We start from the raw sequence: 22,578 nt of genomic DNA on the forward strand, positions 1-22,578 counted from the left end.
ATTTTCACAAAAAGCAACTCGAATATCATTACTTGTTTTTCATAGTAGTGTGTTACTTTACTCAGTTACAAAAGTAATATTATTCCGCAACTTGTATTACTTGTAACACTGCAGCTCTCAAAATACATAAAAATAAATCCCAAATTAACCAATTACAAATTAACTAACTTACAAATACAAGCAGTACACCCCGAAGAATGTGAAAGTTATAACACTAAAGGCTTGAAATTGCATATTCAAAATAGACCCTAATATACCTGCTTAAATCAACTTTTTAGTGAGTACCCATATATCGGTTTCTGTAAACACACATTTTTATTAATCGTCCACAGGGCAGCAATGCATGGATACAATAACAGTTTCATTTAAGAGATTAAGAAAAAGAGTTCAACACTGTTAAGTACAGCAATACTGAATCAGTTTAGTTTTCTCCCCCCGAATGTGTTATCCTGATTAAACCTGCTATTGTAACCCGTTATTGCTCGCACCAAAATGTGGAATTTAAAAAAAAAACAGTTTCTGGGGAAACTCATTTTAAAAGACTTATTAAATCACGTATTCATGCATACAATCATTCGCAACAGGCAGTCTCTAGGAAGCATTCTAAAGATCTTTGTTAAAAAGAATTAAGAAAATAAAGCAAGGAAAAAAAAAAAAGTCCATAAAAAAGGCTCTTTGATCATCTACCGGAGCATATCCAGTGAACATTTGGGCTCCCGATAAAGCGGGACAAAAGGTTTAATTAGATGATCCTCCCTCATTGACTGGCTTGGCTCAGCACAGGAAGCATTATGAACCCCAGACACCCCTATAGGTTACAGATACCACTGATACAGTAGTTTGGCTAAGCTGTCTTTAGTGGAGGAGTTAATGATCAGCTCTCCTGCTTATCTTTGACCAGCAGGACTGTGTGCTGCCCTCCGCTGGACACCGACAGAACCACACGGTTTTCCAGCTGTTTACCAGTCATCTCCACAGGGCTCCATTCATCCTCCTCCTCTCCTGTGCCCAGCTGCAGGTTGGTGCCCATTCCCCAGGAAAACACAGAGCCTGGCAAACACATACCAGCGTTAGAGAAGTCAAACAGCGCTAATGCAAAATCAAAACAAGCCTAGAGCACATCACGTTATTGTTTAATGTTCTAAAAATACAACACTCTGAGTGCTGCAATGAATGTAATTACGGGTGGAAGACACACTGTGAACAACAATACGTCATGTTCCATTTGCCATAAATACATAAATAGACAATGAATGCTAAAAGCTAAATGGACTGGTCAGTTTTGATCAGCTTCACACGGTGCAATTTAAATTATCAAAATACAAAAAAATCAATAAATATTGGATAAACCAACAAGCAATTTATTGAAAGAAGAAAAAAAAAAAAAAAAAAAGAAAAAAAAAAAAAAACTTCCTTTATCCCACTAATACATTACCAGTCAACACTCCCACTTTAGCTTTAGGATTCTCCCATATTCTACCATTTAATCATCCCATTTAAGTATTTTCCATATTTCTCCCGTGTTTTTAATCTTTGTGTTGATGATTGTACTTTCACTTTTCATACAGAGCCGATCTCAAAAATGAAAAATGCAAGAGCTGTTCAAGAGAATTGTGGATTCACTATTGTGGCTTGAAAACACAATGAAATTAATCTAAAAACATATTCATTTATTTTTTTGTTTTAAAGTTTCCTGTTGCCTTAACTGTACAATCTCTGTATCAGTGCATGCATGTATTAATGCTGACTGACGGACACGGTCCGTATGATAAACTGTTCCCAGATCAGCTTCTGTACACATCATTTAGAGTGAATATAGTTACTTTTGGATTAGGGTGCATGTTTAAACCGACAAATACACTTAATAATATGTAAACAAATCCATCCTGCTTGTTTTATTTTAAACAACTAATTTTCACCAAAATGGAGCATAAACAGTTACTCAAGTAATCAAATGCTTTCATTAGCCTAAAGATCTGTGCATTCTTACAGTGACACCTCTTATCAAACAAAACGAGACTCATTTACTGTTCTTCACTAAATAACTATTAGTAATTAATCAATATTTAAACACAGCTTATGAAAGAGTGAACGAGATTAATAACGATTAAATTTCTGTATAGGCCATTGATTTTAATAGGCTAAACCTTTAATTTTATTGTCAATAATGCCTAACGTTTGCTATGTATTTTATCATTTGAAGCTAACTGTTGTCAATGTTGTCAGGTATGCTTTTATTACATGGTAACTCCTATACAAATATTTAACTGTTAAATCAAAATATGCAGTTTTCAGCAAAACTGATCAGTACTGGGACTGGAAAAAAAACAAAAAACAAACAAACAAACAAACAAACACTGAATCTGTACCCAAAGCTTTCTGCAAACAAGCAAACAGATCATCCGATGCATTCATTTACTCGCGTAGTTGTCTGTAAATGAATTTATTTAAAGATTTTTTATTTAATAAAAAAACATAAGAAAAAATACAATACAAGGTAATATGTATATTTACAATTCCATTATGGTTGTGCCATTTGCAGTAAAAACTTAATATAAATTGACAGTGAAAGTATAAGTTAACATTAAAACACCCCTTTATATTTTCCAAAAGAGTCTGCAGATTCTTTCCAGTCCAACTAATTATTTACTTCCTACAAAAAGACTTGCTACTAAAATTAAGGAAATTTAGAGTTGATTATTTGAACTGATATTATTATTATTATTATTTATTTTTTTAAGTCAAGCTAACTTTGTAATGCTTTCAAATATGGAAGGGTAAAAAGACCCCAAGAAAGATTTGATGATGGTGGATAAAGTAGTCTTAGTTGTTCATTTTGCATTTCAAAGTTGCATAACGACATGTAGTTTCATGTGCAATAAAAAAAATGATCCACATTAAATCTAAATTCCATGAAAAAAGCAGAGGATGTGTTCTCACCTTGTTTGGTGACAGCGTAGCTAACAGAGGCACCACAGGCAACCACTTGAACATCACTGATCCCAGGAACAACTGTGGGCTCACTCTTCTCTCCGACGTCCTTCCCCAAACCCAGACGACCATACTCTGCCCGGCCTAGACTGTACGCCTTTCCTGTGGAGAGAAACAGCAGAAAAACATCCTTTATAAACACTGGAGCACATGATTCAGCAGCAGCAGAATATGAAACACCACACAGCTACGCAATGAGATTTGCGAATAAATTACCTTCTGAATTGAGGCACAGTGTGTGATGCTGTCCTCCAGAGAAACCCACCCAGGAGGTGGTGGAGTTTTTGAAAGAGCTGAGTTTCACAGGAACAAAGCAAGTGTTTGTGCTTTGGGTGCCTGTATTAAAGAAAAAAATATATAAAAAGAGTGCAAAATGCAACCATATTATCACCAGGATTAAATATGTAAAATCTTACCAAGCTGATGGTAGTTGGAAAGGCCAAATCCATAGACGTGCCCCTCTTTAGAAACAGCGAAGGTGAAGTATGCCCCACAGAAGACATCAGTGAAGACCACCTTCCCTCGCGGTTTTATTATAACCATCTGCGGCTCCAGCAGTCTCACTGAGACAGGGAAAATGAAAATATGAATACTCTGTAAAACACATTCAGCAATAATAGCAGTAACTGGAATGCCTACAAACCCTTTTCACTAACATTTATTAATCTTGCTACACATTCCTAAACTACATTTTAAAAATTAATAGGATCGATGAATGCCCTATAATGTCATTTTTGAAGGATCAAGTGTCACTGAATAATGAAGCAATGAATTATTACTCTAGTCTGTCTAGCATGACCCTTCAAAAATACATTTAATATGGTGATTTGTCAAGTGTGTTTTTTTGAATCCTGTAACAGCAGCTGATGCAAAAAATAAAAAATAAGGTCAATTGGAAAATAAAATATTTTTAAATGCCTACAGTACAAGTGGCCAATAATTAAAATACACACACATATACATGCATTCAAACAAAAACAAACAAAAAGATTCTCATAAGCTCATAAGGTTTATTCACATTCCAGGAGATAATTCATCCAACAGCAAGATACATACTCAATCCCTTCCTTCCTCCACGGTTGGCAAAGTGTTCAGCCACACGGCCCAGCTGGCCTTGTTCTCCACATCCTGAGGTGTACAGCTCTCCATGCGCAGTCAGCATGACCAAATGATCATTCCCTTTAGCAGCAATACAAAACACCATTAGAACAAATTCATACACTACCATCACATTACACCCTAAATGACCCACCTGAGACTATTTTAACCACAGGTTTGTCTATAGGAACTTTGACAGGCACAGTGCATTTTTTCATGGGCTCCAGGAGTCCAATTACGCCATTATTGTCCTGGAACAGAAAGGAGAAGTCAGAAGTCATAGGAGAAGTCAAGTCAACACTTTCATACTAAACCAGTATTGCTACGAGCACAAAGAATTTTCACAATAAAAGTTTTAATTGAAAAAAAAAAAAAAAAAAAAAAAAAAGCGATAACGTGTTTGATATATTTGTTTTAAAGCAGAATTAAATAGTATTGCTTTTTTGCATCATCCAGACAGTTTGTCCACTCACCACATTGATCACTTCCAACAGCAACACAGCAGAAGATCCGGTTTGTTTACATACAAGTTTAAGTATTATTTATTTATTTATAATTATTATTTTTTTAACCAACAACACAAATGATTTACAGCAGATGAAACAGCACTGATGTTCACAACAGCACTGCTAAAGAGAGATAGTGTGTCAAGAACAATCCAGTTAGAAAGTTGTTCTGTATTCTGCTAGACTGACCAAGGATTTGCTGTAGTACCAGAACAGGGTTTCTGCAACTTTCATCAAGTCAAATTTAAGACCCATTTGAGACCATTATGAATTAAATTTTAGACTTATACAGGGCTTTACACGAATGATTATTTCTAATGGCCCGGTTTCCAAATAAAAATAAATAAATAAATAAACAAATAAATATATTTCTTAATGGTATACTTTAATGTGTCAAAACAAGATTATTGTAGTTGTATACACTTTCACCAAGGCAATTACATAATCAAAAATATATATTTGTTGGTTTTTGATCCAAATTGTTGAGTATAACTTCTATTCAACCTAATGAATTTGTTATAAAACCTTAAGTTTCATGCATATAAATAAAAATGTCTGCTCCCCCTTTTGTAAATAGTTTTTGAATGAATGGGAGAATGTGAAAAGATATACTGCTCTATTATCATCATGAGGAACTGTGTAATTGTTTTAAGTTTTCTTTCCCTGATTTTATTAAGATTAATTGTTGGTGATTGGATGGATGTCGGCCTGATTGGGTAAAGCTTTACATGGACAGAGGAAATTTAAGACCAGTTTAAAACGATGCAAGACACACAACACAATATTTATGTGGATTTAAGACTTTAAAAGGCCTAAAATTTTGTTTTTGAAATTTAAGACATTAACACTTCAAGACCCCGCAGACACCCAGCAGAAACTGTACCAAACTACTATACCAAATCAATGAATTATCAAATTATTAATGTAGACATGCATTAAAGGAGCAATGGAACAATTGTTGTCATTAAGCTACAGCATTTGTATTTATTCTTGATGTGTTCAGGCTAGTCTTTTTTCATACAATCAACATAGAAAGCAGTTTCAGCATGACATTAATAACACACAACACTAATAAGATGCAAATGTGGTTTTACATATGATTGAGTAACAAGTTATATTAGGCTTTGTAATAATTGTAGAGGATATTTCAACAAATTAAGAGGTGTTACTGTTTTGATCAAATTTCTATAACAATGTTAGAAAAACTGTTAAAGGAAGAGTTTCACCCAATCATTTGCTCTCCCTTTACCCCTTTCAAACCTGTCTGAGTTTCTTCTGTTAAACAAGATATTTTGAAAAAGCTGGAAACCTGTACCGACTTCCATAGTATGATTAACAAACACTATGGAAGTAAATGGTTACAGGTTTCCAGCTTACTTCAAAAAACTTATTTTGGTTCAACAAAAACTCAAAGGTTTTGTAAAACTTCTGTGTAAACTTTCATATTTTTGGTGAACTATCCCTTTAATTTGAGACCAGCCTCAGGTTGGCTAGATGAATTAAAAAATGGCAACTGTAGACTTGTTAAAGGAGCTTATTTCTAAAAAAAGAAAAAAAAGTTAAGCATTCCTTTAATATATTTTACATATAAAACAAAAGATAAAGGTGCATCTAATAAGTTTTATAAATATTTATCAGATACTGCATGTCAGGATTTTTAAATGTACATCTGTTTGACATTTGTCATGTTTCAACAACAATAAACTATGGTTCCTACAACTTTCACTTACGTGGAAACATCTGTCTTGCACTTAAAACAGATTTGACATTTCATCACCTTGGAATTATAAGGTTCTATCTGGGTGCAGGTTGATTTTGAGATATCAAGCTTCAAGGTTTTTGCATTTCATAGCAGACAGTATGCGTGTAACTTTTTTTTTTTTAATAAAAAGTCTTAAAATGTAAACACCTTATAAAAAGTATCTCAATGTCAATAAGTTGTCATTTAACAAGAATATGTCTACTCAATTTTGGCAAAAATGTCAGATAGAACCTTATAATTCTAAAGTGGCGATTTATCGAGATAATTCCAGATATCAACTGATATGAAAAATGTTATGATAATTCAGGCCATAATACCCAGACCTATAAGGCAGCACACAAAAAGGCAATACTCACTCTAAAAGAGCCCCAGACATAGACGCCTCCGTCCTCTGTGAGGGCTGCAGAGTGACTGTCCCCTGCAGAGACCTGAATGATCTTCTCTCCAAGATCCACCTTTGCTGGCACCGTCTCTGAACCCTCCTCAGATGTGTCCCGGCCCAGCGCACCCTCATCATTACAGCCAAATGTATAAACCTACAAGTCGACATTAAAAACAACAAAAAAAACTTTAGTCCTGACCTCAAATCCCCACTAACATGACTATTCAAGCCTGTTATGATTAATGTTATTTGTGTAGAGCTTACGTTTCCCGTGTCACTGAGGCAGACTGTGTGCATTCCTCCAGCTACTGCCTGCACAATACCCTCAGGAAGAGTCACTAGAGCTGGTTTCTTCCTCTCCATCACATCCTCTCCCAGGCCAAGCTGACCAACATCACCCTGACCCAGAACAAGCACCAGGCCCTTCTCCTGGCCATGACTGATATGAGAGACTACAAATCAACAAAAATAGAAACATTCAGAGGCATGTGGCACAAAATGAGTGGCTCCAGAGATAAAATAAATCCATTAATCTAAACCCATAACTAGAATTTGTTAAGCAAATCAATATACATTCACTGGCCACTTTTATAGGTACACCATACTAGTACCGGGTTCGACCCTTTTGCCTTCAGAACAGCCTTAATCCTTCGCAGCATAGATTCAACAAGGTACTGGAAATATTCCTCAAAGATTTTGGTCCATATTGACATGATAGCATCACAGTTGCTGCAGATTTGTCATCTACACTTCCATGATGCAAATCTCCCGTTCACCACATCTCAAAGACGCTCTATTGCAGGGATCACCAAACTTGTACCTGGAGGTTCGGTGTCCTGCAGATTTTAGCTCTAACCCTAATCAAACACACCCGAACAAGCTAATCAAGGTCTTGGGTATACTTGAAACACCCAAGCAGGTGTGTTTAGGCAAGTTGGAGCTAAACTCTGCAGGGCACCGGACTTCCAGGAACGAGATTGGTGACCCCTGCTCTATTGGATTGAGAACTGGTGACTGCGGAGGCCATTTAAGAACAGTGAACTGATGGTCATGTTCAAGAAACCAGTTTGAGATGATTTGCTTTATGACAGTGCGTTATCATGCTGGAAGTAGCCAACAGAAGATGGGTACACTGTGGTCATAAAGAGATGGACATGGTCAGACACGATGCTCAGATAGGCTTTGGCTTTGACTTGATGCTCAATAGATACTAATGGGCCCAAAGTGTGCCAAGATAATATCCCCCACACAATTACACCATCAGCCTGAACCATTGATACAAGGCAGGATGGATCCATGCTTTCATGTTGTTGATGGCAAGTTTTGACCCTAGCATAAGAATGTCAGACCAGGAAACATTTTTCCAATCTTCTATTGTTTATTTTGGTGAGCCTATGTGAACTGTAGCCTCAGTTTCCTGTTCTTAGCTGAGAGGTGTGGCACCCGGTGTGGTCTTCTGCTGCTGTTGCCCATTTGCCTCAGACCAGCCTGTCTGGCACCAACAACCATGCCATGCTCAAAGTCACTCAAATCATCTTTCATCTTCATTCTGATGCTCTATTTGAACTGCAGCAGATCGCCATGGCATGCATAGAGTTGCTGCCATGTGATTGGCTGATTAGACATTTGCGTTCATGAGCAGTTGGACCTAATAAAGTGGCTGGTGAGTGTATATCTAGGCCTCTATATTGATATTCACAAAACAGAGTACACAACAGTAACTTCAAATTTGAGGTACATATCATAGTTTGTTTCCTTCTGACAACAAATTTACACCTAATAGCTATATGAATATTCTTATGCTTTAAAGAAACATTAAAAAGTCTTTATGAAATAATGACCTTTTAGCTTTTTCGCAACTGTTGAATCGCTTGGTGCCGCTGTTTGTCTCTTCACAGCTTTTTTTGCAGACATGGTAAGCCCAGATGCTTGACAAAACCTGAAACTATGAATAAAGACAGGTTAACAAACAAGCATCAGAGAAAAAAAAATAGTTTCTTAGACAAGTTATTTAACCAATCTAGCAATCAAGACTGAACTTCAGGCCTACAAAAAAAAAAACATGATAGACTAGAATAGGTCTTAAAAGTAAATTCAATTTATTTTGTTTTTGTTGTTTAATATAATTTTAAAATAGATCTCATATTAAGTAAACAACATATAAATCATTACATTACATTTAGAGCCACTTTGCTGTATATTGACTATGTATAGCATTAATGCACGTGAACGTGTATGGTCTTATACAGGCACACATCTTTTTTTGGCATCATAACAGTTATAAATGTGGTCATTGCAGGCAACTGACGAGTTTTTGACACACAGCCTCTTTTTCTGGCTGTGACTTCACGGTTTGTGACTGACAGCAGCAAATGTTTGATGGCGGTTAATCGGCTAACACGGCATTAGAGGGGGAAAACAGACGAGGCTGTTATTGTTTTAGCTTTAATGCAGGAAACTAATTTAAACATGGCGGAATAAGATCTGAGTTCAAGTTCAACGTCTTAAAGGAACATCCCGCTAAAATTTAAAACAAACGCAGTCTCTAATAGCATTTTGAAGCCATGTTTTATTCTCGTGACCTTTAAGTTAGTTTGATGAAAAGTCATCACAAAAATCATGTTGAGACACTTTAAATGAGGTTAATAGCAATGAATGGGTCAAACAGGCTCAGGCTTGTTCCGCAACACATTTCACAAGCTCTACATACACTACATTTCTCATGCTTTCTGAAGACTAATATTTTTAATCTTACCGTCAACAGGCAGCTGAGATGATGAGCTACACTTGTGTATGAAAATCTCCCAGGTTCAAAGTTTGTGTTCGCTCGAGGAGGTTTGTGAACATCAATAACTCATTGAGTGAATGTAACGCACGCGTGTCTCACTCTTGCACTACTTCGTGTGACCCGGTGGATTCGCGCTAATAAACAGACTCAGAAGCGCCAACTATTGGGAAGGCGGGTAGAAACGTCTGTAAAATAAGAATTAGCTTTATCATGCTAATCGTCATTTTACGTTAGAATACCAAATTTAATGCACGTGTTTATAGTTAAACGTTGTTTTATCCGTTTAAAAGTTTTTAATGATGTTCTTCAACTATTAGTTTTTCTTAACAGCCCGACACAGAAACAGTTCCCTCTGGCAATCCATCCCATCAACACCTTATGACAGTAATTGTGAAAGAAACTTCACTTCTTTTTACACACAAACTTATTTAACAACGTACTTTACACGCCAGTTTGCACATATAATACAAACACGTGTCACTTTGTACATTTGCATTAACTACCTCTATTTTTAAACTAGATTTTTATCAGTTTTTTTGTCCTGTTTATGTAATTCTGTTGCACTATAGAAGCTTGTTGTCACGAAAAAAAACCCCTCCTCAGATACATACCTGGCAATCTCAGACAAAAACTTAAAAAATAAATAAATAAATAAATGAATAAATAAATAAATAAAAGAAAAAGCTGAATCAAAGAAAAACCTTTTTTTTTAAATTACGCGTGATGTTATCTATACAAAAATAATATGGTTTTATTTGATGGCTGCCTTTTTTCTATATTTTATACACTGTAATAAATGCTGGGTTCCACCACTCCATGTTGTCCCAACACAAATTTATTAGGTTCGCTTAATCTTTTTTTTATACAAGTAGTTTGAACTTAAAACAGTTAAGTTGTACCTTATTGTGTCTTGTTTCAACTCATTTTTGTGGTTAGAACAAACAGCAAAAGTATTTTTTTAAGTGTACAAGACACAAATGAAAAATAAGTAGATTCTGTCATGATTGAAATGAGGATTATTACCCATTTCTGACATTTCCTTAAAACGAAACTGTGAAACCTCATCCTTGTACATTTGTTGCTAATCATCTTTTTTTTTTCTTTCTTGGAAGTTGCAGACACATGAAATGCAGAACAAATGTGGTTAAAAAGTATTTAGACCTTTAATTCCCAGCTGGGATGGTGTAAACTGCTCTTTTACAAAGAGCTTTAACATCCTTTAATAATAAAAAAAAATTATAAATAAATAAAAAAAACATAGAAACCCATAAATTTGTAGCAGTTTTATTGGTTATAATGATAAATAATTATAATGGAAACTATAACAGCCTCTATACCCTGCTGAAAAATCTAGCTGGTTTTAGCTGGTCGACCAGGCTGGTTTTAGAGGGGTTTTGGCCACTTCCAGGCTGGTTTCCAGTCATTTCCAGCCTGATCTTAGCTGGTCAGGCTGAGAGATGACCAGCTAAAACCAGCTTGACCAGCCTAGCCAAGCTGGGAGTCCAGCCAAAACCAGCTATATCCAGCTTAAACCAGGCTAGTCAAGCTGGTTTTAGATGGATTTGGCTGGTCATTTTCCAGCCTGACCAACTAAGACCAGGCTGGAAATAGCTGAAAACCTTGAAATGGCCAAAACCCCTCTAAAACCAGGCTGGTCAACCAGCCAACCAGCCTAGGCTGGTTTAAGCTGGATTTTTCACCAGGGTATACAATAGGTAATGGAATACAATCAAATTATAGTACAAATAGTTTCAAATATTTTGCATGTATCAATTGACCCTTGCAATCATTGGATTCGGCATCTTAGTATCTTCCAATGGAAAAGATTTGGTGCTCTACCAAAGGTTGCAGTCAAAAATGTAATCTTATTTTTTAATACATATATAGAGCAAATTGATCCAAAAGTTGTTCATTTGTTTCTAACTTTTTCTTCCCTCCATTTTAAATTATATCTTTATTATTTTCTTTTTTTAATATATTTACTAAGCCTAGTGTGACTTGTGTGTGGTTTTACAATTGAAGTCAGAATTATTAGCCCTCTTTACACCTTTTTTTAAATTTTATTTATTTATTTATTTTCCAAATGATCAAGAAATTTTCACAGCAAGAAATTTGCACAGTATATCTAATACTATTTTGTCTTCTGGAAAAAGTCTTTTGTTTTATTAGAAAAAAAGCATTTTAAATTTTTAGAAAAAAACCTTTTATGGTCAAAATCATTAGCCCCTTTAAACTTTATATTGTTTTCGATAGTCTACAGAACAAACCACAGTTATAAAATAACTTGCCTAATTACCCTAACCTACTAACCCATACTTGTATTTATGTATACGGTACATCATGACATGATGTAAAGCAGATAAAAAATATGCATAATACAGTGTATAGAAATGGTGCAGTGGGCTCTGTTGGAGAAAAAGATAAATCGTCTCATCGGTTTTTCAAAAAATTTTAAAATTGTTGTTTTATTGATCAAAATGTTAATAAAAAAGATCTGAACAACAACAAAAACAACAAAGAAATATAGTACAAACCATTAAACTGTACCATTAAAACTTATCTGGATTTCTATGTTTTTTCCCCATAAGTCATTTATATGTTCATTTAAAAAATTCAATTCTACAATTGTGATATTTCCATAATTGCATGTACAGTGAATCCTTACAATTTGGAAAAACTATTACATACAAAGTAATCTGTCCTTGATCAACTTTTTTATTAACCCCAAATGAACTATTGAGGTCAAGTTGGGTTTATATTTGCACATTTATTCAGTGACAACTCCCTATATTGTTTACCCTGCATTCAGACTAAAATGATATGCAAGTATGACTTCAAAACAACATTAGCACCATTTAATTGACTGTGAACAATGCTGTACTTTGATAGTTATTGGCTGCTGATATGATTTCACTGTTTAGAATTTCCAATGACTACACTTTGCTGAAATTATATTATTAAAGAGAAGCCTGAATGTGTGCATATAAAACCAACTTTACCTCAATAAAAGAACTGTGGCACTATTTTAAATCTCAGTAGTATGTGATAAAAATAAATAAATAAATAAATAAACTATGAAACCTCATAATACCTTTTAATAAATGAACAGGAAATGTTAGTGTCATAAGAATACATTTCTATGAGCAATAAAAACGAAAGCGACGCAAACATTATTGGTAAGCGTTTTAATTTATTTGATTCAGAGGTGTTTACATCTAAACAGCAAATGTACTGTCAGTTTCTAAAAGTTCACATATAATTAAAAGGCAAGAATATACAACGCTACATTACAGTGGAACATTCTGCTCCCATTCTTGTAGTGTCGAATAATACACTAATCATTTTGTGCTTAAAAAAATAGTAACCTATATGAGTTTCAATATATTTAAAATATTTCTCAAAATAAAAGGAAGACAAGATATACACAAACAGTCAGTTTCATCTACAGAATGGATCTGTACAGCAGAGCATTTCCTATTATCCTACTGGCCGAAAAACAAAAGCATAAAATTATTGCAAAAAACAAAAAACAGTTCCTGCCGCATTAACCTCCGTCAACAAAACTTCATTATTTTTAAGAATGATATCAGTGCGTGCCCAGAATGAATCCTTCCTCCTTTTAAATGGGTAATAAATAATCAGGAAATCCTTTTTATTTAGAAATAAAACATTCTGTAAACATCACCCGGACGCCTCTTAAAACTGAAATAGCTGGACCTCACTTTTACAGAAGGTGATATGATAAAAAACAAAACATACCAGATCACAGTTTTGCTGTAAATCAATATTGTGATATGCAAAACGCTTACATTCTAACTAAAATTCATCCCATATTCTTCTATTCTCCTTCATGACTTCTCAAACAGAGAGGACCCTAGAGTAGGGGGGGGGATCTGTTACCCTGTCCTGAATAAAGATGGCCAACGCCAAAGTTATGCAATACAAAAAAAAAAAAAAAAACAACAACTTGTGCCTTAAAGTTTCTAATATTTAAAACGCTCCAACTAAGGGAAAAATTACAGCAGCCTATACAAACATACACAAATACACAATTAAAGTCCAGGCTCAGGCCTTAGTCTTGCAGTTCTTCCGTCTGCCCTGCTATGCTCAGTAACTAACACTTACTGTAGTATTACTGTATTTATTATTGTCACATTATCATTATTATTACTATTATTTTTAACTTTGTTACACTTCCCTGAAAGGAAATAAAGTTTTATCATATGAAGTAAAAGCAGAAAAGAAGGCCATTCAGAGAGTAGAGAGAGGAATATCTGCCATTGGCACACGTCACATCCTCTGTAAGTCCTTCATCGCCTCTCTGTCTTGGCACAAGGGTCCCCTAAAGTCCAGGAGAAATACTGCATCTGTCCCCCAGAGGTCACCCGTCCCGCACACTAATGGGTGAACGACTGAGAAACAACTATTTTTTTTTGTTTTATTTTTTTTTGTTTTTAGATTTGCTTCTGAATGCTCCAGGTGTCTGAAGATGTACATTCATATTAAAAGCAGTCTGAGAGGAGCTCCGAGACCACTGAGGCTCCTTAGCACAAAAAACACAGTCATTTCCTCCCAAAATCCACCGGCCTTTAAGTGCTTCATTCTCCGGGTAAAAAATGCCATTAAGGACGATGGAATCTAAAAGATGAGACAAAGCCACATGTTTAAAAAGACAAAGAATTTGTGAGTTTAAAATATTAAAGGAATAGTTTACCCACAAGAGCTACCCACTCACAAATAAGCGAGTAAACTGGTTATAACTTCAAAAGTAGGCATGGAACGATAACCTTTTCTAGATTTACCCTGGTCTGGATGAGTCAAGGTTTTAATACCGCTAAAATGTTCTGTTATCCCGTTCCCAAGGTATACAGTTGAAGTCTGAATTATTAGCCCCCCTTTGCATTTCATTTTTACTTCTTTAAATTTGGCCAAATGATGTTTAACAGAGCAAGGAAACTTTCAGTGTGTCTGATATTTTTTCTTCTGGAGAAAGACTTATTTGTTTTATTTCGTCTAGAATAAAAGCAGTTTTTAATAAAAAAAACAAACATTTTAAGGTCAAAATTATTAGCCCCTTTAAGCTATATATATATTTTTTCTGATAGTCTACAGAACAAACCATCATTATACAATGACTTGCCTAATTACCCTAACCTGCCTAGTTAACCTAATGAACCTAGTTAAGCCTTTAAATGTCACTAAGCTGTATAGAAATGTTTTGAAAAATATATAATAAAGTTTTAAATACTGTCATCATGGCAAAGATAAAATAAATCAGTTTTTAGAAATGAGTTGTTAAAACTATTTGTGTACTATAAACTATATGGTTAGAAATGTGTTGAAAAAAATCTTCTCTGCATCAAACAGAAATTGGGGAAAAATAAACAGGGGGGCTAATAATTCTGACTTCAACTGTATGTAAGGTTATTTTTAATGTATTTTTTGTGTGTTGTTAGGAATTTTGTGTTTTTGAAACTAATGAAGAGAGCAGAGGTCAATGATTTATGTTCACTTTAGCCCGACAGGTTTACTGCTCCAAAATATTATCAATGTTTCTTAAAATGAAGCATATTGTGTTGAGTGGGGGAAAAAGTTTACCCAGGCATTTAAAAAGAACTTATTTTAGAGCAGTAATCCCAATACCGTGATACCGCTTTATCCAAGGTTATATACTGTCATAAATTTATACCGCCCCATGCCTACTTGGAAGTTGACTTAATTTTTTCAATTATTCACATAGTCCATTTATGTGAATAAATCTATTTTATTTACACTTACCTTGTATAAATTCTGCTTTCCTCATGCACTTCCATCTCTGAGCTCTTAAACTCATTGAGCTCTTTACGAATAGCAGCCTAAAAAAAACAGGTTAAAATAAGAAATTAAAAAAAAATTGTGCTTTAAAACTATTTATAATCACCACTATCAAAGTAAACTGATATCTTTAGATCTTTAAATAGACACAAATAGGTGTGTGTGCTTGCAAGGTATGCTAATGAGATGCCAGACTGAAAGTTTTTGTAATATTTGTACCTTGTCTGCGGGAGTGAGTTTGGTCCACGGTTTGTCAGCACGACGGTCATAATCCTGAGCGCTTGTGACCTCCACATACTCGTGGAAACGTAAGATCTTTCTGGCCTGTAGTTCGGCTACAGTCGGTCGTTGACTCAACTGAAAAAGAAGAAAAGCAGATGAACGCATGCTACAAATGCTATCAGTTTAAGAACTTTACTTAGAGTTTAATACAGCTGTTTGAGCATAAACAACATCTTTAAATGTATAATGCTTAAAGTTTTACACTAAGGGAGACATTTTCTTTTATAGAATTCGCCTTTAGGGCCTAAAGCAAGGGTGTGAAGCATGCTGGGCATAAAGTTTTCTTCATTGTGTACTAGGCAGTCAATAGCTGGGTTTCAATCACCCTGTGGTAGTGTGCATTTTTAAAGTATCACATGCAAAATGAGTACAATTTTTAATAAAAATACACAAGAAAGTTTTTACGCTCGATTAAGGTGGTTTTGGACTTGTGTGAAACTTGTGGGTTAAAGCAAATAACGAGATATGCATTTGAGAATATAAAGTGACATAGTGAACATTATGCCCATGTGACTAATTATTCTTTGATATCTTCATTATACCTCACATTTTTATTGTTGGCTACTAGGTTACGAATATTACAGTCAGCTGGTCCAGCAACTTAATGGAAACCCATTTAGTACTTTCACATTTGGCAACTTTTTTTTTTAACTTAGAAAAGATTTGCTTAAGGTTAGAATGGAAACCCAACCGGAGAATATGAATGCACTAGGGCAGCTGACCAATTAGACCCTTATTGCGTATTACTGAGGGAGGGGCTTCAGACAACCAGAAAGTCAACAGAAGGGTTTTGGGAGAATGGAAACAGTGATAAACAGGTGTTACAGTACAATTAAGCCTTCACTTTCCTTAAAAAGAGCAATTAGTTATAGTTACTAGTTACTTCTCACAAATAGTAACTGAGTTATATAATTACAAAAGTAACTCATTACCAGGAAAAGTAACTATTGCATTACTTAAAAAAATCTAGAAGTCTAGACAATAAAATAAATATAAAACATTGTTCACTATTCTACAGTTTTTAAATGTTGTTGTGGGACAATGTGCAAGACAACGGCAGCATGTCCTAAACTACAGCATATATCTAGGTATTATTTTTTTTAATTCTGAGTGTTTTTGGTGGAGAAAGATGAAGTTTAATTTGCTTTGATGTTATGGCTTCGTCTTCTCCTTTGGTAGCAGAGCTCATGTTGACTAGTCACTCCTTCAATGGTCAAATTTATTTCTTGCAAAATGAACATGAATATTCTATTCCAGCTGTAATGCAAGACAACTGAATCGCACCTTTCTGGTGAGTCTGCGCTTGATCTCTCGGACCTCTGCTTGTCTGTCAGCTTCATTTTTGGCTGAGGGGAAATGAGAACCATTATTATGACCCCGATAGGGTTGATTGAAATACAAATTCATAAAAAATGATGAGCAGTTTGAAAAAAAACTTTGAGAAGATGAAGGCTAAGTACAAAATAAATGTGGATTTTTTTCAGACAAAATGTCGCAAACTAGAATTCATAGGATCACATGAGAGAAATAAACAAAGCAGACAGTGTCAGTAATCTCTTATGAACAAACTGTGATGTGGGTCAGAATCAGTCATTCAGTGAACATTGTGGGAATCAACAAATGTGACTAATAAAACAGGAAAAGGAGAGGACAGATCAGAGGATGGAAAATAAATGACAAAACAATGGCTGGAGTGAGCATAAAGAGGCAATTTACGCTGGAGAATGTTTCTCTGTTCCAATTCCTCAGCAGTAGGTCTCTGGCTCAATCGTCTGCAAAAAAACAAACAAACCAGAAATCTATATTATTAACATTTTATTTATTATTATTATTTAGTAACATCTGTGATTAAAACAAGACAATTCTTTTTAAAGGGGTGGTCCACAATTTACTTTTAAGGCTTGGTTGTGTATAAGATGCAAAGCAATGTGTGCTCATGTTTCACTTGAAGGAAATCGCGTTATTTTTTCATATATCTGACTTTGATTATACACAGCTACTCAGCTAACATGAAAACGACTGTCAAATTTCCTAGTTCCTCTGAAAGGCCCGCCCTTAAGTGACTCTGATTGGTCATCGTTAAAATGTGCTGCGATTGACGAAACGGCTCCACGTCACGGCTGTAAAAGCACGCGCTTTTCTGCTGTGTATACCTCAGTCAACCTCCTGCCTGCTCTCTAAAATAAAATCTGACAAGTGTCTTTAATGAGTGAAAATGGGGTGTGGCTCCTTTAATAGCGTTTGCATTTATATGTGTGTATGTGTGTGTGTGTGTGTGTGTGTGTGTGTGTGAACTTTCTGTAGCAAGAGGATGTGCGCTGGACTTTCTTTTTCTCTGATGCTCGGATTAAGTTATTTTCTGTAATATATCTTGACAAAAAATAAAGCAGAAGATGTGGGATGCTACCTGTTTGAGCCTGGATTTATTTTAACTAATAAAAACACTTACTGGTTGTACCTGACAGCTTCTGCTTTGAGAAGATTTTAGCTGAATCCAGCACTGAACTAGGAGATATTCTGGAGCTGTTTTGTCAAATCATGCTTGCTGTGTGTTTTATAATTCTCTGTAACATAATTAATATTGAACTGTAAGCACTTCTGTGTTTGTGTCCTTTGGAAGCCTAAATACAGAAACGGACGAAGCTCTGTGGAAATAGCAGCGTTTAAACACATTTTTAGCTTTATCTCTGCTATGACGTTATAGTGCCTCTGGCCACGGACCTTACCTGCATACTCAATTTGGATGCGCAGTAACAAACTTTTGTGATCTCACAGGGGGCGGAAATATTTTTTGTAGTCCCCAAAATTTGTTCATTGTAGGCTTTGCTAAGCTAACTATGTAAAACCCAAGGTCTCCCTTTGCATTGAACTTAGAACTTTTTACATTCAGAGATGTTATGTTCACACAGCTACATTACACATTAACTAAAGTTTAAAATATGATATCATAGTGGACCACCCCTTTAAACAATTTCCCAAATCCTGTTTAACAAAGCAAAGGCATTTCATAGTATTGATATTTTATCTTCAGGAGAAAGTCTTCTTTCTTTTAGATTTGTTTTGATTGAATACAAAACAAAACCTCAGTGAAGTTGGCTCCCCATAAAAATAAATAGCCCCCTAAACTATGCCTCTAGCTTGTGCTATGTTTGTGCTAGGGCTGTGCGATTTGAGGAAAATATATATTTGCGATTTAACAGATATTTGCAATTTCGATTTGTTTTGCGATTTATTTTTGTAGTCAATCTTCAGCTCAATATTCTGTATTGTAGCTTCCTACTGCTAAAATGCAGTGTGTGTTAGTTAAAAAAGCAACTGAAAAGATATTGGCGTGAGTTATCTCCTGGTGCCTTTGTGATGTTTTTTAATATGATGTAACAGCTGCAAACAACTCTGAAATTGAACTTTGCTGTTGCTACTAGATTGAGTATCACTGGTTATACTTTTAGTTGACTTTTTAGCAAGACACTCATATAGCCCCATGTGGTGCTTTCTTTAGGTGCTGGTTGTTGTTATTCCTCGTGCTGTCGCAACAATTGTGCGACAGCTCTAACAAATGACCTGGTTTTGTTTGGTGTCTGTGACTTTGAAACCAAAATATTCCCATATTACTGATGTGTGATGTGATTTTTCTTTGATAAGAATTTGTCTATTAATGCTTCTGAAGTGGCAGACGCCATCATCCTATTTGTGCCCGATTTCCTGTTTGTCTGCTTTATTGTGGGCTTTCCACATAGTTCAGTCACGCTGATTGGGCAGAATAAAAGTGTGCTTACTCAATTGGATAGTAAGTCACGCATTTGCTCTGGGTGGGGGAAATTATACGATACATAATTTATTATTATTATTATTTTTTTATTATTAATAATTGCAGCCTATAGCGCTTTGCTAATTGCAACGTTTCAAAGCACGATTGCAATTCAGTTTTGATTAATCGTAGAGCCCAAGTTTGTGTCCAAAAAGCAAATGTTTTTTTGATGGTGTGACGTCACTTACCACTGAATGTTGCTCAAATCAATCCAAATCAAGTTCACTTTAACATCACAAACCACCACGAATCGAGCACAAATGAATGACTCCTGGTTTGTGTGATTTAGAAGAACTGGGGTTGAAAGTGAAATCCTGGCCCCCGAAAATATTTTGATTATATCTAAACAAGGAAAACTGATACAGCATTTGTTTTAACGGCACAAACCAGCACAAACCGAGCACAAAAGAACTGTGCTGATTTGGAGCGATTTGAGCAACATGGGGAGGAAAGTGACGTCACACATCAAACAAACCAAAAATCTATATTATTAACATTTTATTTATTATTGTTATTTATTAACTTCTGTGATTTAAACAAAATATTCTTTTATTTTTAAACAATTTCCCAAATCATGTTTAAAAAAAGGCATTTCAAAGTATTGATTTTTTTCTTTTAGATTTGTTTCGATTGACTACAGGACAATCCTCCCTGAAGTTGACACCCCATAAAAATAAATAACCCCCAAAACTATGCTACTCGTTTGTGCTGCAAAAGCAAACGTTTGTGCTGGTTTGGTGTCTGATATATTAAGCATTATTTTTTTTGACTGTGTGATGTCACTTTCCACCCCATGTTGCTGCAAATCTAGTTCATTTTAACAGCACAACCCAACACAAATAGAGCACAAACGAATGACTCCAGTTTTGTGCGATTTAAAGAAACTGGGGTGAAAAGGGACGTCACAACTGCAAAAATATTTTGCTTGTACCTAAACAAGGAAAATAGATACAGCATTTGTTTTAACGGCACAAGCCAGCAGAAACCGAGCACAAAGGAACTGTGCTGATTTGGAGCGATTTGAGCAACATGGGGTGGAAAGTGACATCACACGGTCAAATAAATAATCCTTAATATCTCAGACACCAAACCAGCATAAATTCATTTTTGCAGCACAAACATTGCACAAAGGAATGGCATACTTTTAGGGATCATTTATTTTTGGGGTGCCAACTTCACCCCTGTTGTCAATGAATTTATAATTAATCTTGTCCAGTTAAGCCTTTAAATTACATTTTAAGCTGGATACTAACATCCTGTAAAATAACTAATAAAATATTATGTACTGTCATCATGACAAATATAAAAGAAATTAGTAATTAAAACTATTGTTTAACAATGTGTAGAAAAATATATAAATTTTACAGGAGGGCTGATATTTTTGCCTTTAACTCTATAATTCTTTGTGTGTTTTTACTTTTAATATACAACAAACTGTATTTTGTTGAATTGGAGTAAATTGTTACCCCAGACTAACTTGATGCCCTGTGATTCGCAGCTGTGTTGAGATGAAGTTTTTGAGTGTACTCTGTATTGATGTGAGTTAGTAAGTTTTTACCGTGTGAGTGCTGTCCCGATCTGTGTTCGGATGGCCTCCCACTGCTCCTTACTCTGCCATGACAGACCCGAGTGCTCCGATTTGGCCTGCCGCTCAGGAGCCTGCCTGTCTGGAGCAGAGGGCCGACTGCTCAGTTTCAGCGCCAGCGTGTCCTTCCTCTTCACCCTGCTGGCCAGAGCACCTGCCACAACACACACAGTCACAAGATCTGGCTCGCTTTTATACGGACAGATGTCTGAATGTACAGTCCTACTAAAATAAAAACTGTGAAATTAATACAGACAGCAGAAGGCCGCTCTGAACACAGGGATGTTATTCTGAATGTTCTATTTATTAAAGAATCCTGAAAAAAAGAATAATGTTTCCACAAAATTATTAAACAGCACTCCTGTTTTCAGCATTGATTATGATAAATTTAAATATTCAAGCAATTTCTGAAAGATTATGTGACAGTAAAAAAATGAAGGAACAATGTTAAAAAGTCTTAAATCACAGAAATAACACTTAGTTAAATTACAAATGGTTAAATGGTAGTTTTTAACAATAGATTTGTGTACAATTTTGTAAACATGTATGTTTTTTTGGAATGACATTGGTGAGCACAAAATACCTTATATTACAATAAAACTTATATCACAAGTACTGATTCACAGTAGTTGACACATAATCAGCATTAATGTAAAATAGTCTATCACAAGCGTTTTTGAAACAAAATGTTTATAGGCCCTTTAGTTTCTCTAATAACAAAAATAAGAATGACAATTTTAAGTATGAAAATTATATTAAGTATAGAATTTATTTATGATTTGGTAGAATCAATATGTGTATATATATATATATATATATATATATATATATATATATATATATATATATATATATATATACATATATATATATATATACATATATACATATATATATATATATATATATACACACACACACACACACACACACACACACACACACATACATACATACATACACACATACAGTATATCAGTATATATAGTTAAAGTCAGAATTATTTGCCCCCTGAATTTTTCGCCCCGTTATATTTTTCCCCCAATTTCTGTTTAACGGAGAGCAGATTTTTCTTAACAGATTTCTAATCATAATAGTCTTAATAACTCATCTCTAATCACTGATTTATTTTATCTTTGGCATGATGACAGTAAATAATATTTAACTAGATATTTTTCAAGGCACTTCTTTACAGCTTAAAGTGACATTTAAAGGCTTAACTAGGTTAACTAGGCAGGTTAGAGTAATTAGGCAAGTTATTGTATAACGATGGTTTGTTCTGTAGACTATCGAAAAAATAAGCTTAAAGAGGCTAATAATTTTGACCTTAAAATGTTTTTTAAAAAAAAAATTATCTTTTATTCGAGCCGAAATAAAACAAATAAGACTTTCTCCAGAAGAAAAAAATATTATCAGGCATACTGTGAAAATTTCCTTGCTCTGTTAAACATCATTCAGGAAATTAAAAAAAAAAAAAATTCAAAAGGGGGGCTAATAATTCTGACTTCAACTCTATATATACAAAACTTTTGAACATCTAGATTCCGAGTGTTCATGACAAT

The 22,578-nt window shown here is 34.8% G+C and overlaps 2 protein-coding genes across 15 annotated transcripts in view; both read right to left on the minus strand.

Moving 5' to 3' along the window:
* Nucleotides 1-296: 296 nt before the first annotated feature.
* rcc1 (regulator of chromosome condensation 1) lies at nucleotides 297-9,640 on the minus strand. 2 transcript variants are annotated; one of them, XM_087285540.1, is made up of 10 exons: nucleotides 9,495-9,640; nucleotides 8,581-8,678; nucleotides 7,004-7,191; nucleotides 6,714-6,893; nucleotides 4,244-4,340; nucleotides 4,048-4,170; nucleotides 3,408-3,554; nucleotides 3,208-3,327; nucleotides 2,941-3,093; nucleotides 297-1,050 (listed from the first exon to the last, which is right to left on the minus strand). In XM_087285540.1, the coding sequence occupies exons 2-10, from the start codon at nucleotides 8,651-8,653 to the stop codon at nucleotides 875-877; spliced, it is 1,257 nt and encodes a 418-aa protein (XP_087141666.1). In that variant the 5' UTR covers nucleotides 8,654-8,678; nucleotides 9,495-9,640; the 3' UTR covers nucleotides 297-874.
* A 3,057-nt stretch (nucleotides 9,641-12,697) lies between these two features.
* Nucleotides 12,698-22,578, minus strand: part of phactr4b (phosphatase and actin regulator 4b) — a 91,511-nt gene continuing 81,630 nt past the window's right edge. For 12 of the 13 annotated variants that reach the window (XM_087285403.1, XM_087285397.1, XM_087285404.1 and 9 more), the window contains 6 exons: nucleotides 20,990-21,170; nucleotides 17,340-17,395; nucleotides 16,908-16,969; nucleotides 15,561-15,698; nucleotides 15,306-15,382; nucleotides 12,698-14,165 (listed from right to left, as the gene is read on the minus strand). In XM_087285403.1, coding sequence (XP_087141529.1) covers nucleotides 14,150-14,165; nucleotides 15,306-15,382; nucleotides 15,561-15,698; nucleotides 16,908-16,969; nucleotides 17,340-17,395; nucleotides 20,990-21,170 — 530 coding nt within the window. In that variant the 3' untranslated portion in view covers nucleotides 12,698-14,149. 13 annotated transcript variants of the gene reach the window in all.

The sequence above is a fragment of the Danio rerio genome, chromosome 16 (assembly GCF_052040795.2).
Source record: "Danio rerio strain M-AB ecotype USA chromosome 16, GRCz13ab, whole genome shotgun sequence".
Classification (NCBI taxonomy): domain Eukaryota; kingdom Metazoa; phylum Chordata; class Actinopteri; order Cypriniformes; family Danionidae; genus Danio; species Danio rerio.

Bases quoted from the DNA above. Each gene is read 5' to 3' on its own strand.
- rcc1 (XM_087285540.1), bottom strand. From the start codon at position 8,653: ATGTCTGCAAAAAAAGCTGTGAAGAGACAAACAGCGGCACCAAGCGAT. The intron at 3,555-4,047 runs GTATGTATCTTG...TCCCTGTCTCAG, and splicing joins TGGAGGAAGGAAGGGATTGA to TGAGACTGCTGGAGCCGCAG. The intron at 1,051-2,940 runs GTGAGAACACAT...TGTGTTTGCCAG, and splicing joins CTACGCTGTCACCAAACAAG to GCTCTGTGTTTTCCTGGGGA.